Source organism: Molossus molossus, unplaced genomic scaffold, assembly GCF_014108415.1.
Source record: "Molossus molossus isolate mMolMol1 unplaced genomic scaffold, mMolMol1.p scaffold_m16_p_15, whole genome shotgun sequence".
Classification (NCBI taxonomy): domain Eukaryota; kingdom Metazoa; phylum Chordata; class Mammalia; order Chiroptera; family Molossidae; genus Molossus; species Molossus molossus.
Window position 1 is genome coordinate 18,289,600 of NW_023425350.1, and position 14,511 is coordinate 18,304,110.

General features: G+C 55.8%; 1 protein-coding gene across 1 annotated transcript in view; it reads right to left on the reverse strand.

The window, feature by feature from the left end:
* ALK (ALK receptor tyrosine kinase) overlaps positions 1 to 14,511 on the reverse strand; it is a 594,344-nt gene that overhangs the window by 58,581 nt on the left and 521,252 nt on the right. The window contains exons 10-11 of the mRNA XM_036262276.1: positions 6,385 to 6,479; positions 6,118 to 6,246 (exon numbers count right to left, since the gene is read on the reverse strand). Coding sequence (XP_036118169.1) covers positions 6,118 to 6,246; positions 6,385 to 6,479 — 224 coding nt within the window. The remainder of the gene's footprint in view (positions 1 to 6,117; positions 6,247 to 6,384; positions 6,480 to 14,511) is intronic.

The window sequence follows — 14,511 nt, forward strand, 5'->3', positions numbered from 1 at the left end:
GGATTCAGAGAACTGTGGAGACGTGGGCTAGAAAGCAACACTGTTTTCCGCATTGAACGTGGAGTCAAGTCTCCCGGATGGAAAGAGGACACGAGTCGACCTGGATGCAGCGAGAGCTTCTCTGTATTGCGGTCAGCAACCCGGCACCTTCGGGTTGTTCTCAGGGGCCTGGCTTAGGGCGGGAAGACTTCGGGCTGAGTCCGGCCCCTGGCTTTGCAGTTTACTGGTGGGGCAAGTCACCTACCCTTTCTGATTCTGTTTCCTCCATTCTACAATGGGGAAAATAGCCACAGTGCACGCAAGCCCTGGACACGTAAGCCCTGGACACGCATTCACTCACGTGATCCTCTCACCACGCCTCTGGGATGGAAACACTGGAATGAAGCACCATGCTGCAAGGTGGGGAACAAAGGCAGAGACAGGACGGGAGTGGCTTAGAGGAAGTGCACAGCTGGGGCTTGAACAAGTGCTTGAGTCTGTGCTCTGAAAACCTGTTTCTCCCCGACAGCAATGTCCTTTCTTGGGGAGTCTGCAGGACAAGGGGAGGCCGGAGCTGGGAGGATCAACGAGATACGCTGAGTGTGCCTAGTAACTGTGGACTGTGGACGGATGGGAGGAGGCAGCCTGCAAACAGGGCACATGCACCTGGGGAGCTCTGGGCAGGTGGGCACTGGGCTCAGGGAGCATTCAGTTCTAACCTGTCACCATCATCAGGTCCCCGTGGAAGTGCTTTCTGTCCCAGGGCAACCAGGCAGCCCCTGGGCCTCGTGTTGGCCACTCCTTAGAGAGGGTGCTGGCTCCCCAGCGTGCAGAGATGCTCACGTTGGAAGAGCCTCCTCAGCGTCAGCACCGGGGGTCATGGATCTGAGTCAGTTCCACGCCACCTCCTTCCTGGAGCACAGTCGTGTTTGGGGAAGGGAGACACACCCAGATGAGGAGTGACATCCTAATTGGGAAGGCGCCAAACCTGCCGCAGTGGCTGGGGCCCACGAGCCTGGTTAAGGCTGGTGCTTCGTGCGTCATCATTAGTTTGCTTGCTATAAATAGACGAGAATCTAATATTAGTAAAATAAGAGAGAACACGAAGCACTCGGTTGAAGAGTAGGCCAGCTGAGCAGGGAAATTGCGCCCTACGGTTTCCAAGGACTGTATCTACGGCCCCGTTGCCTGCCCTGCGCTTCGAGGTGCTCCCCTAATTGAACGGGTGCTGACAAAGTGCCGTCCCGCACCCGGGAGGGCTGGGGCGCAGGGGGACGCCAATTAGCTGCGATTACCAGCTCTCCTCGGGGCGGCGTGTGTGCGAGCCCAGAGCGCTGCTCTGAATGTTACTGAGGATGCAGCTGGGCTCTGTCGAAGCAAAAACTGACATTAGACACAGGGTTTCTCGGAGACTGGAGATCCCTCCGGAGACCTGTTCAGTAGTGGATTCCTTTAATGTGTCTTTATCACAACCGTGCCCTTCCAAATGTTATCTGGCTTAGAAAACCTAATTGTTTTAGGTAATAAAAACCACCTTCTTTAGCCTTTTACAACAGTTGTGTAGGGCAAAACTACTTGACCTCTGTGGGCCTCAGTCACCTGCTCTGTAAAGGGGATCGTATCATAGTCCCAGGGAATGAGATGCGATGATGCGCACGCGAGAGCCCCCCGCAGCTGCTCGGCGACCAGAGCCTGTTATTGCCGTGTGAGGAGGACCCAGCTCCATGCAAGGCCTTGGCCGGCTGAGAGTTGAAATTGTAAACGGAGGCTTTGTGGCTCCGAGCCCAGCTCTTCACCTTCCCAAGGCCCAGGCTCCTCACCTGTATCGAGGAGGTTGGGCTGCCAACTGGGGTTCCCAAAACTTTGTTTCAAATCGGGCCTTCCTTGAGAGCTTATTAAAAAATGAAGAGTTGGACCTCCTACGCTCAGACATTCAGGTTTCACAGTCTCTGTGGCTCAGGAATCTGTATGTTTGATGAGCAGCACTTGAGGGTCCCCTTCCCCAGCCAGGTGACCAGAGCAGATGATGTGAGGACTCGCGTGGAGAAACCCTGGCCTGCATCTGGTCACTGACGGCCGGCCTGCTCACTGCCGCGCCCACCAAGTCTGATTCTGTCACTGGGCATTCCTGGGGAAAGCTGTTAAAGATGCAATGAACCCAAGAGCTGAATCCCGGTCCCCCCCGAGTGAGTGGCCCCCCATTACTTGTTTCCTATCCTCCCAATGCCTGGGACCTCCGGCTTCCAGAACTGGCACAGTGAAGAGCTATGGCGGCAATCCCAGCTTCCTCTCTGCCCCACCTGGCACCGGGTTGCCTGCAGTGCCAACAGGTGTAGGGCGATAGGCGTTTTGAAATTGGATTAGAATGCATTTATTATCTGGGAACTGGGTAAATCTTTACTATTGGGTGTGCTGCTGGAGTGAGCTTGGCTGGGCCTGCAGGGCCCGAGGACAGAGGCTCTGATGGAAACAAAGACCCCCAGTGAGCGAGAGCACAGATTCGGAGCGAGGGGCTGGCCTGCCTTGCAGCAATGCCGTCATCCCAGAAGGGCGTGCTTGGAACGTAATGGCTCTGGCTGCAAATTCTATTAACTCTAATAGTTGTTCTGCGGTGAATGGATAATGCATTTAGCAGAAATAGACCCAATCAATTTATATGAAACACATAAAACCTTCTCATTGGAATTGGCATCTGTTCTTGAGTCATGGGAGCATATGTGGGAATGGACAGCCTGTCGCCCTTACTTCTGGGCACATCAGCAGTGCCCTGGGTTAATTCGAGAGCTGGGCCAAATAAAGCTCTGGCTCCCTTATGCCATGTCCCTTCACCCCTCATGGGCTGGGCTGAGGAGGGGCTGGAGTCTATCTACATCAAATCTTGACTTAGAAATACTGGTTTTCCGGCCCTTGTTAGTGTTCACGTTGGCCCCTTACAGGACCTGTTACCTGCGTGTGTGCTGACAGGTCGAGGCGCCGGAGGGGGGATGGAAGGTATGCAGACGTGGGGCCATCCCAGGATCACAGCTTGCTAGTGCAGGCCAGCCAGGGCCCTGCACAGGGGTCCTGACTCCCGGTCCAGTGCTCCTTTTATGACCCTACCTATTTTCAGTTACCCCCACCTCCTGTTTGGCAAGAGATGTGTACTCAGAAAATGGTAAAGCTGTCCCCAACCAACTCCGAGGCAAGGCTGCGGTTTGGTGCCGGGACTCCATGAGTTATGGTTGCTTGTGGGTTGGGCCCAAGGTTTAGGCTGGTTGTCAGTTAAACCGAGCTGATGGCTTTCTGCTCTCCCTACACAACCTGTGAGCTCGTAGCAGAAGGGGGGGGGGGAGGCTGAGGCGGGCTCACCAGGCCTTGGGGGTCCTGCCTGTCCTCACCTGGGCTTTTAGAGAGAGACAGGCTGGCGGACCTCCTCGCCCCTGGTGCTCATTGTGGGGAGAGCGGTGAGAATGGGGAGCTCTGTGGCTGGCTCTGCGATGCATCATCCCGGCCATTCGGTTCGTGTAATTGTATGTGCAAAGCTGACAAATGTAATTTTCTCAGACTTAATACTTGCCCCATTTTCTCTCTGTTTTTTTCTGATTAGCTAAAGTGACTCAGGCTTCCGAGAATGCTTTGTGAAGCACCTGGTCGGGCTCTTCTCTGCCTGGATGCTCAGCTCTGTTCGTGGGGCGGGGGTGAGGGAACCCCCAGACCCAGAGAGGCCCTCGTCAGTGGGGAGGCTGGCTTGGGGGCAGTGAGGAGTGTTCAGGGAAATTTGGAAGCCTTATGAGTGACTGTCTTCCGAAGCTGCCTTTGCGTGTCTAGGAGGGGCCGCGCGTCGAGGAGGGGCCGCGCGTCGAGGAGGGGCCGCGCGTCGAGGAGGGGCCGCGCGTCGAGGAGGGGCCGCGCGTCCAGGAGGGGCCGCGCGTCCAGGAGGGGCCGCGCGTCCAGGAGGGGCCGCGCGTCCAGGAGGGGCCGCGCGTCCAGGAGGGGCCGCGCGTCCAGGAGGGGCCGCGCGTCCAGGAGGGGCCGCGCGTCCAGGAGGGGCCGCGTAGCCCCCGCCACGAGGGGCGGAAGGGCCACAGCGCCTGGTCCAGCCCAGCGGAAATGCACATGCTGCACTTTGGGAAGGAAGCCTATTGTCTCGTCTCCTCTGACACTGGTTTGTTCAGCAGGGGCTCTCATCTGGGATGTGCCTCCCTCTCGCTTTCATTTTTGGTGTTGATCTCTGATTGGAGACTTGGATACTCAGAAGTAGCTTAGTTGGTTGAAAAGATGTAGACTTCAGGGCCACGTCCTGGTCCCCTTTCTTAGCAGCTGTGGGCCACTTACATTTTTCTAGCTCATCTTCCTCATCCCTATGCTAACAGCAGCAGCTGTCCCTATTGGGAGCCTGCCTCAGCTTCTCCCTCACTGGAGCTGCTCCCCGGTGGAGCAGCGGGTCCTGGGAAAGAACTGGCTCTTGATTCAGTTCTCTAAAGCCTCCCCGTGAGCCTACGGAGGCTCGGTGTCCTCCTCCCTTGGAGCTGGGGAAGGCGTTCTGGGGACAGGTGCCACGCATTGCCGTCACTCCTGCGGGGGGCTGGGCGCACAGGAGAGGCGCTGTGCTGCAGCCGTGCTGTCTCCAGCCTCTCAGGCGGCCACCCGCCTCTCGCTGTACCTGGAGGTGGCAGGGGCGCATTGCTGCTTTCGAGTCACCGCGTGATTTCATTAGTCTGAGTGGCCACTGGCCAGGCACTCATCGATTAGCCCTTTAGGGACCGTAGGAGTTATATGGCAATAAACCCATGAGTCAGACAGGGGGGACGGCTGGTTCCTAAATCCTAGCTGCAGGGGAGCCGGCAGCCGACATCCGAGGACCGAGCTCACGCGTTAAGTGTCCGCCGGCCAATCAATACGTGTTTCAGGGACCACAGCTCTGTAATCGGTGCTGGTGGCTGGGCGGGACCACGACCTGCCGTGACGTTAGCTTAGCGTGTCCTGAACTGATCACAGGAGCGTGACTGACCAAGGGCCAGGAAGAAACAGCGGAGGTGACTCAATGGGACTGGCGGCAGGGAAGGCGCTGGACAACCGCCAGCAGGCTGCCCGCTCAGGGTGGATGTTTCCACGCAGCGTGAACCACGGGGCAGGCTGGGAGACGGACTGCAGCTCAGGCGGCCACGTTCCCCTTCGTGCGGAAGATGAGATGGTGTTTGAGGTTCTAGTTAAAGGGGAGGAGAGGAAAGGGGAGAGGGGGTGGGAAAGCATGACCTCTCTCCCTGTGTGTCAGCTGTTGGATGGGGGGGGGGGGGGTCAGGACGGGATAGAGTCCAGGGCAGCTTTCCGGAGGAGAGAGAGAGAGGAAAGGGTTTTCGAAAGCAAAGCAAAGCTAACATTCCCCGAAGACGTTGAGAGTCAGTGAATTCAGTGCAAAGGTATAAACCTTACCTTTTTTTTTTTGGTATTTTATAGTAAAAAAAGATTTCACATTCATAAGTAGAAATGAGAGATTTAGCATTTATCTGTCGTTATCTTAGTAAAGAATGATCTTTTACATCATTCAAAAGGGTGTGGGGAGCCACATGCTGTGCGCCTGCCTCTCCAGGCGACTCAGTACCAGGCCCAGCCGCCCCCCGGGGGAGCCCTTGACCTGCGGTGTCAGCCTGACGCCCTTCATCAGCTTCCCTGGGGCGGGGCTCACGCAGATACACCTGCTGAGGAACATCACACAGGCTTGAGCGGGATTCCAAGGGATTCCCTCCTGGTACAAAGAGTAACTGGGAAGCCACCGCCCTGTTGCAGGGCCAGAGGTTGAAGAGGCCTGTGTTTGAAGCCAGAGCCCCATGCGATGTCCCCCAGCCTGGGGGCTGCTGAACCAGGCAGCTTCGGAAGGAGCCATGCTTTGGGGAAATGTGTTGAACCTGACACCTCGGGGGCTTGACCCGTGGAGGGCTGTGCTCCTTCGCTCCGCGGTCAGAAGCCCGTCGGCCCAGGTGGGCAGAGGACCAGACAGCTTCCTCTTGGAGCCCCAAAGCCAGAGGGCAGGCCAACTTCCTTCTAAAGGTGGGCATTTTATTCTTTAAGTGTAGCTCCCCACTCCGTCATAGCACATCTCTTTCTTCTGCCTTTTGCAACAAAAATCACTTTGCTCAAATTTGTAAGCTGAACCCTTACCTGTAGGGTCAAAGACGGGGATCTCTCTCGGTGTATTTTCCCAGAATTTCATCTCCTTGTTTGGGTTTCTCTCGAACAGATTTCTTGATGTGGGTGCTGAGTTCTGCAGCATCTTGTCCTCCCCACTGACTAGAACAGAGAGACCCAGTGGCTGTGTTAAGTGAGGCCGTTGCAGGGGGAGAGAGGAGCATGCCCCGGGGAAGGTGGTGGAGGGACAGGGAGCCCGGGGGTCTGGCTGGAGGACGAGTCGGGGGCAGGGGGACTCACTGGTGAGGTAGCAGTCCAGGCTGATGGAGATATTGTCAAAGGCCACGGTGGCTCTCGATCCCTGTCCCCACCACGCGACAATCTGCAGCCAGAACCTGGACAAGTGTTGAGAGGAGTGTGTGTGAGGAGCAGCCCAGGACGCCATGTCCTAGGAGTCAGCTGAGCCCCTTCTCATGGCTGGTGTTTCTCAGCCTTGCCCAGGCTCGGAGAGGCTGCGAGGACACAGTCACCCCCCCTACTTCTCCAGCACCAAGCACTGCCCTTCCTGAGGGACTGTTCCATATGCTAATCCAGTCTGGAGCTTGGGTCCAGGACTCCTGGGAACCCTGCGAGGGCTTTTGCTTTCTGGGTGTGCAGGGTAGGCGGAAACGGGTAGGCTTGATGTTCAGCTGGTCCCCCCGGTGGAGCTGAAGTCATTATTAAAACATTAAAATGTTTCTGTACCAACTGATAAAGAGCCACTTCCCTTGAAAGTCCCCTGTCAGTTGCTTCAGGCCACCTGGCTCCTTCCCTGGTGCCCAGGATGTCCCCATGGAGAGCTGGGGAACAGGAGCTGCAACCTCGCCAACACTCGCAGAAGCCACTGAAGGTCCGACACACACGTGTCTGTCACCATCCGTACCCCCCCACACCTCTGACACTCGAGCAGAGGAGCCCTGTCCTGCTCGGACACATCCCGCCTTCCAGTCCCTCCCCTGGAGGTGCCCTCTCCTCACTGCCCCGTCCCTGATCCACATCCTCGCGTCCTGGTCTTTTCCACACCACCTTAAATGCCACCTCCCTGTGTCCCCAGCCTGTGGACTTGCTCCTTCCTCTGAGCTCTCAGAGCGTCTTGTCCACATGCCGCGTGGCGTTCACCTCCTCCGCTGCGCTCTACTCGGACAATGTACGCACCCTGCATCTCTCCACCAGACAGCACGCGACTCGAACCCGGTATTCCTGTCGGATTCTCTTAGACTCCCCCATTGGCCTTAACGGGACCAGTTCAAGATAGGTGTGTTAGAGATTGAGGCCTGTTTGACAGGTGCTTACCAAGGTCATAGTGAAAGGTGCCTCTCCGAGGCCTATGCCCAGTGCCAAGAGCTGGCTGGACAAGTCGGCGGTGCCCTGTGCTGTCCACCTCTGCACTCACCCCGCACGCCCAGGTGTCCCCGCACAGGGTCTGGGGTTCTCTCCTGGGCACTTCTCAATCCACACCAAGCAACCACCAGCCCTCCTTGCTGGGTGCGTAGACGAGTTCCTGGCTTCAGTCTAGGGACCTTGGACACAGCCAGGACACAGCCTGGGGTTCTCAAGGGGCAAAGGAGGGCCTAACACTGTCAGCTGTTCTGCTGACAGCTCTTGTCTGGGTTCGGAGGTGCTGCTCCCAGGCATCAGGGACGGCGGACGGGAGGAATCTCGTTCCCTGGTGGGTGGAAGCACCAGAAAGCAAAGCTGCCCGACGCGCTTGCACACCAGTGGGTAAGGGGCCCACCGCCCACCTTTCTGATTCTCCGCTCTGGGTCACCTCCTCATCCGACACCCGTGCGCCGGGGCCACGCTGGGGACTGATTTCAGTGCTAGCTGCGCCGTGGCTGTGCCCTCCTCCTGGCCGGGGGTGCCGGCCGAGCCAGAGCGCTTGGCGAGAAGGACAGTGATCCTTGTTTTCCCCTGATGGGCCCTTCCAGAGACGCCGGACATCTCCCCTCCTCCCTTCCTCAGCGTGGAGAGGTTAGAACCGGGACTCGGCATGGGAGGCGCTGCAAGCCGGGGCGGGAAGGCTTCTAAATGGAAGAGCCTCTGAGTGTTGTGTAAGGCAACGCAGTGGCAGCTGCTGTTTGAAAGACTTTGATTGACACCGGGAATTGCACATATTTTGAGTCAGGAACACTCACAACAATCAGGGACGACTCAATCAGATGTCGACTCAGATGCAAACACGCGGGCTGCCTCTGTCTACCCAGGAAGCCAACCCTTCCCCAAGTGCTCCAGGCTCCGGAGGCTACAGGGAAGGCACCGGTGGAGCCAAGGGTGGGGGAGGGCCCGGGGGAAGCAGGGGCAGTTTAGGATTGGGGTCTGGGGCGGTAGATGATGGGGTAGGAAGGGGACAGCAGGACCGATCTAGGTGTTTCTTTTCTGGCCAAGAGGTGGCCACTGGGGCCACCCAGGCTCAGGCTTCTCTACTTTGGATGGGACCTGGTTGTGCGTCTTTGCCTGAAGCTTAGGTGAAGAAGAGGCTGCTCCTGACTCTGCTCACCCTTCCCTGCTGAAGATGGCTGAGCCTTCCTCCAGGCTCGCAGTCTTTCTGGCCCAACCACTCTTTCCTGTTGATTCCCCCCAACACACACACACACACACACACACTCACACACACTCACACACACAGACACACAGACACACACACAGAGACACATAGACACAGACACACACACATACAGACACTCACACACACATACACACAGACTCACACACACAGACACACACACTCACACACAGACACACAATCACACACAGAGACACACACAGACACAGACACACACATACACACACACACTCACACACACTCACACACAGACACACACACTCACACACACAGACACAGACACACACACACTCTCACACACACACACTCACACACACAGACACACACACTCACACACACACACTCACACACACAGACACAGACACACACACACTCTCACACACACACTCACACACAGACACACACACACTCACACAGACACACACACTCGCACACACAGACACACACACACACAGACACTTACACACACACTCACACACACAGACACACACAGACACACACACACTCACACACAGACACACACACACTCACACAGACACTCACACACACTTGCACACACAGACACACTCACACACACACAGACACACACTCACATACACACTCACACATACACACACACACTCACACACACTCACACACACAGTACAGACACCAAGGTACTTTCCAGAGTCACCCATGACCTCAGGTCCCGAGTCTAGCATGTGCCAGGTGGACCACTCTGGGACTCAGAGGATGCTCTACCACGCACTGGGGGTGGGGAGGAGCGCTCTGGGTCTGAGAGGAAGTTCTAGCACCTACCAGGTGAACTGCTCTGGCTTGGAGGGAAAGCCAGGTCTGTTACTGCCGGGATCGCAGGGGCCACGTGGTCCTAATGAACACACAGGTCACTCTGCTGCCCCCACCTCACAGCCTGAGCTCTGTGTCGGGAAGCAAACTGAGGCTCGTGGCTAGGAAAGCCGTGCCCTCCTCTCTGGGCAGTAGGGCAAGGAGAGGGGGTGAGCCAGCCGTCCGGGCCCCTCCAGCTCCCTTGATGGTCTGTGCCTCTTCAGAACAGGGCAGCCGAGCCCTCCTTCTGGCCTTTGGCACTGGAGATTTCACTCCCTGGCCCTCAGTCCACACCTGCTCAGCTCTTTCAGTTTCTCTAAAGAAGATACTTCTAACTGAACGACTGTGTTGCTTTTTCTCTTTTTTTCCCCCAGCCGGTGGACTTTGGAGCTTGTTGCTAAAAACAGATCTGGCTGGAGATCTTGGTTGGAGCCTGGTTTTCATAAAGAATGCAACCCCCATTCTAGGTTGCCCAGCTTTACAGAGACCTGTTGAAAGTGGGCCCCGGGGGTTTCTGGGAGGTGGCCATTTGGGCAGCGGGCCAGGCTCAGAGGGGTGGCCTTGGAACTGGGTGTCTTCCAGATTCACTGGTCAGATCTCTGCATCGGATGTGCTGATGCCGCTCATGCATAGCTCAAAAAGTGCTCAACCTCCTTAAGGCAACCGACTGTTAACAGACAGCAAATATAATGTCTTGTTTGCCACCTGCCGGCCTAAGGGATTGACAACCCTGATTAAGTTCACTTAATGATTTTAAGTAGCTGCCAGAAAAGCATGCGTCTGAAAGCGGACTGAGGGAATAGAAAGAGTTTGGAGAGAGGGCAAGACAGAACGCTGGACTGGTGGAAGGCACGTGTCCCCTCCGTCCACCCCGCGGTGGGCTCTGGGGGGCCCCGCACCCTCCTCGCAGCGGGGCCTGTCGGGCTCTGGCTGCCGGGAGAGAGCTGGCGGAGTAGCTGAGAAAAACCACTCTTCAATTTCTCACCGCACAGTTGATTTGCTCGGCAAAGTCTTCTAAAATGGACTGTCACAAAGCTGGGGTCGCAGTACGCATTTCTATTAGAATAACGTATGTGATGGAAAAGCCCTGCCAAGTCCGTCCTATTATCTGCGTAACTGACTTCAGCTACCAGTGGAGGAGGAGGGGCCGATGCCAGCTCTGGGCTCCTGGGACGGGCACTGGCTGGGGTCAGATGGCCAGGCATGGACGTGTGCGCCCTGACTCCAGGGGTCTCTGGCTCCTGCGTCATACAGGGGGTGGCCGGACACTCAGGGCCAGACTCAGCAGTGGGCGCTCAGCCTTCGGAAGTAATTTGCCATCACCTGACTTGGTCCCCCTCTGGGCTAGTGGGTCCAAGAGCAGTGAGAGAAAGTCCACACGGAGGGACTGCAGGATGGCCAAGGGCCATAGAGATCTTTCACAGTGAATCAGGAGGCCCCTGGGGTGGATAGGGGAGAAAATGGCTTCTTAGTCAAGCCAAGCGAACGTGGGAATCACGCAGACTGTTCAGTGTACTCAGGTCCAGGCTTCCCCGCATCGGCCCTGTGCTCGTGGTGGAGGCTGAGACCGAAGATGCCGGTTCCCTGGCCCAGCAGGAAAGGTGCTTCTGCTCAAAAACACCTGCACCGCAGGCTCGAATGTGCCCGTTGCCCAGGGGAAAGAGAAGTAATGTCCTCGGTGGGGGAGGGATGTTCTGTTGCAGTCACTGAAGCTACTTTATGTCGGGAAGGCCAGCCAAAGAAGAAAGAACAGGAACCTCTTAGGAGCATCATCTGACTTGCCTGGTTCTGCAGGGAGACAGCGGCAGAGGCAAGAAGAGAACTCAGGTGCTCCCCTCCAGGGGACTTCACTGTCCCTTGCAGACGATGCCAATTATTTCGTCTCATCTAGTTTCTTATGAACTCTGTGCTATTGGAGAAGTGCAATGAGCCCCTTGGAGCAACTGGGGACCCGCCAGTGAGCACAGACAGCTGGAAAGGGGCTGCACCCATTTTTCTCAGGGACACCGGGTGTCTACTCCTCCTTTTTTGGATGCACAGACATTTCCAGCACTGGCCTCTTCCGCTGTCCTCATGCTGGCCCGTGGCTTGGAGGGACGAGATGGTGGCACTTCCCATGGTGAAAAGACACAGGAAAAGGGGTCTCTTCTCCCCTGACAACAGCGTTTTCCTGTGGGTGAATTAGCAACCTTCTCTGATCGGTGGAGGCTGAGTTTCAAAAGGTAGAGTGGCGCAGAGACTGGGCTATATACTTGTGGGACCCGGGGCAAGTCCCTGAAATTTGGTCAGCACTACCTTTGTTTGAAGAAATCTATCACGTGGGTGTTTTCACAGTGGACATCCTTCTTTAACATAGGGGGTCCCAGGTCATAGTTCCTGTTTTATATTACATTTTATTGGGAATCTGTGCTCCTCCAGATGATAATGTAAGTTACGTATCCCCCCTCTGCCTTCGAGCGAAGATTATTTGAGCACTTCCTATGAATCAGCCGCTGTGTCTACAGCTGGGAGCGTAGAGATGCAAAACACATAGAACTTGACCTTGAGGGGTTTGGACAGATATGTAATTCACAGTATCCACTGACTAGGGGATTTCTAACATCCCTTTAGTCCTTCCCTCACAGAGCTACAACCTACACAACCTGGGAAAATATCGAATCTGGACAGTGAGAGAAGTCAGGGAAGACTTGGAAGAACGGGGTGCCCAGGAGAGTGTAGAGCAAAGGACAGAAGACCCACTCGGGAGCAGGGGGGTTGTGGGCTCTGTTCAAGGTGTGTGTGGGGAGCCAGCCAGGCGGCTGGAAACCCAGGCTGGGACTCGGGTAGCAACAGAGACTCTGAGTTACCTGCACAGAGGTGAGGGCGAAAGCTGTGAGCGTCACTGAAAACAGCAAGTAGAGAATTGGATTCTGCTTTGCTTTAAATATCAGCAGCTCAGCTATCCCTTAAATTCGAAACTTTGTGCCTGGGGAGAGTAGGGGCTGAGGACACAGGGCTACACGTTCAGAGGTGCTAAGAGTTATGGAAAACGTATGCATCTGTTGACTGGTAAACTGAGCTGTGGATATTACCAGGAAAATCTCGAGCAGATCTGAACAACTCATTATTCTAAAGGGGTTCCCTTATGGCCATTTTGAGCAGCTACTTCCTAAACCAGGCGTAGAGGCTGGATCTGTCTCACTGCTTTGCACTCTTGATTGTGGAAACTTAGCAATCAAGAGCAACAACTTGTCCCAAACGTCACAGTAAATCAGTGTTAGGAATAGGATTTAAAGCTCAGAATTGCTAATCTACTCCTTGCTCCAATGATCCAAGATATTTTCTGAGCGAGAAACAAGGCCAGATCCTTCCAGAGTTACCAGTGTTTGATTTGTGTACATCAATGCCTTGTTGCACATTGCATGGCTGAGCTACCAGCCATCCACTCAGGGCCGACCCACGGCTGTCCTGGGCTCTGGTGCCATTTGGAAGGTGCAGCAGAAGGGGCCTCTTCTCCAGCTCCTCTTCCCCCTGTCTGATCTCCATGTTTAGGCTCAAATCACTTCACATTTGGTCCCTCACAAGAGCCTCCAACAGTCTCCCTGCTCTGCTCTCCTTCCCGCCAGGCCGTCTGTGTGCTCAGTGGCTCTCTGTCCCCACAGCCCAGAGTCCCATATCTCAAGGAGATGCCCCCTCTCTCAAGGAGATCGCTCCGATTCTCTGACACACCCTCATTGAACCCATATGAGAGATCCCCGTCTCCAAGCCTCTGCTCATCCTGACGGCCTTCTTTGGAACGCCCTGTCCCTTGTACCTTCCCCTAAGACCTGTTTTCCTCCAGTTCCATCTCATCACGACCCTACTCTCTTCATGACAGCTCCCCGGACACGAGGTCACGGTGCCAGCTGAACCATGGCCATGCACAATGGCTCCTTGCGTTGCCGGTTGCCTCTCAGTGCCCATGCTCAGTGCTGCCCTCAGAGTGCAGGCCCTGGGACCCGGCGAGGGCCCGGGTCACACCCTCCTTTCCACCTTCTGCACTTGTGGGGGCTTAATACATGCTTGCTGACCATGTGGCAGCTAATGACATTTCTCCAGTTACTTAAGTGCCTGTCTTGCCCAAGATAGCCAAATTGGACATTTCATGCCAGTAAGATCCAGTTGTGGTCAAACATGAACATCATCTAGGAAACTTAAATATATACATATATTCCTGGGCCCCAAATGCGATTTGCTGAATTAGAATCTCTGTGTATGAGGCCCAGACCTCAAGGCGGATCAATGTCAGAGTGGCTAAATAAGGAATCAGTGTTCTCAAGTGACACACTGACAGATGTCCAGAGATGGGGACTGTATATGTTGGCTTATTTCATGACACAGCATATCAGGTTTTTTTTTTTTCCATCCAACCAATTTCCCTTTCTCCTGGGGACACAGCTGGACTCCATTCTCCAGTCGCCCTTGTAGCCAGGTATGGCCACGTGACTGCGTTCTAGTCAACAGAAAGTGAGTGGACGTGGTGACTCGTAAGAATCTTCCTGTGCGGGAACCCGCCCCCACGCCCCGCCATGCGGCTGTCTGAATACCAAGGATTCCAAAATGGGACAGAAGGGAGGAGCCATAGGGAGAAGAAACCTGGGGCCCGAATGACCAGATGGAAGGCCATCTATCAGCCAACACAGCACATCCATCTGGGATTCCACACGAGCAAGAAACATGTCTATCTGCACAGCTCTGAGGTCCAGAGGGTTAACGTCACTGGGCAGTCTTCCCCAAGTGGCATGTGTAGCGCAAGCCTAGTTACCAGGCGGGCTCCGCGCCCCGAGGTGGCTGGGCTGCTGACTCGCCCACTCCTGTGGGGGATGGGGGGGATGGGGGTGGGGGGGTGAGGAGTGAGGCTAGCCCTGGCTGGTGGAGGGCTCTGGAGCACCCTTCCCGGGACGCGCTGCAGGGACCCTCCAGGCGGGGGTGTGCTGGCTGAGGCCGAATGGATTTAGGGAGTGTGGTCCAGGGCTCTGGGT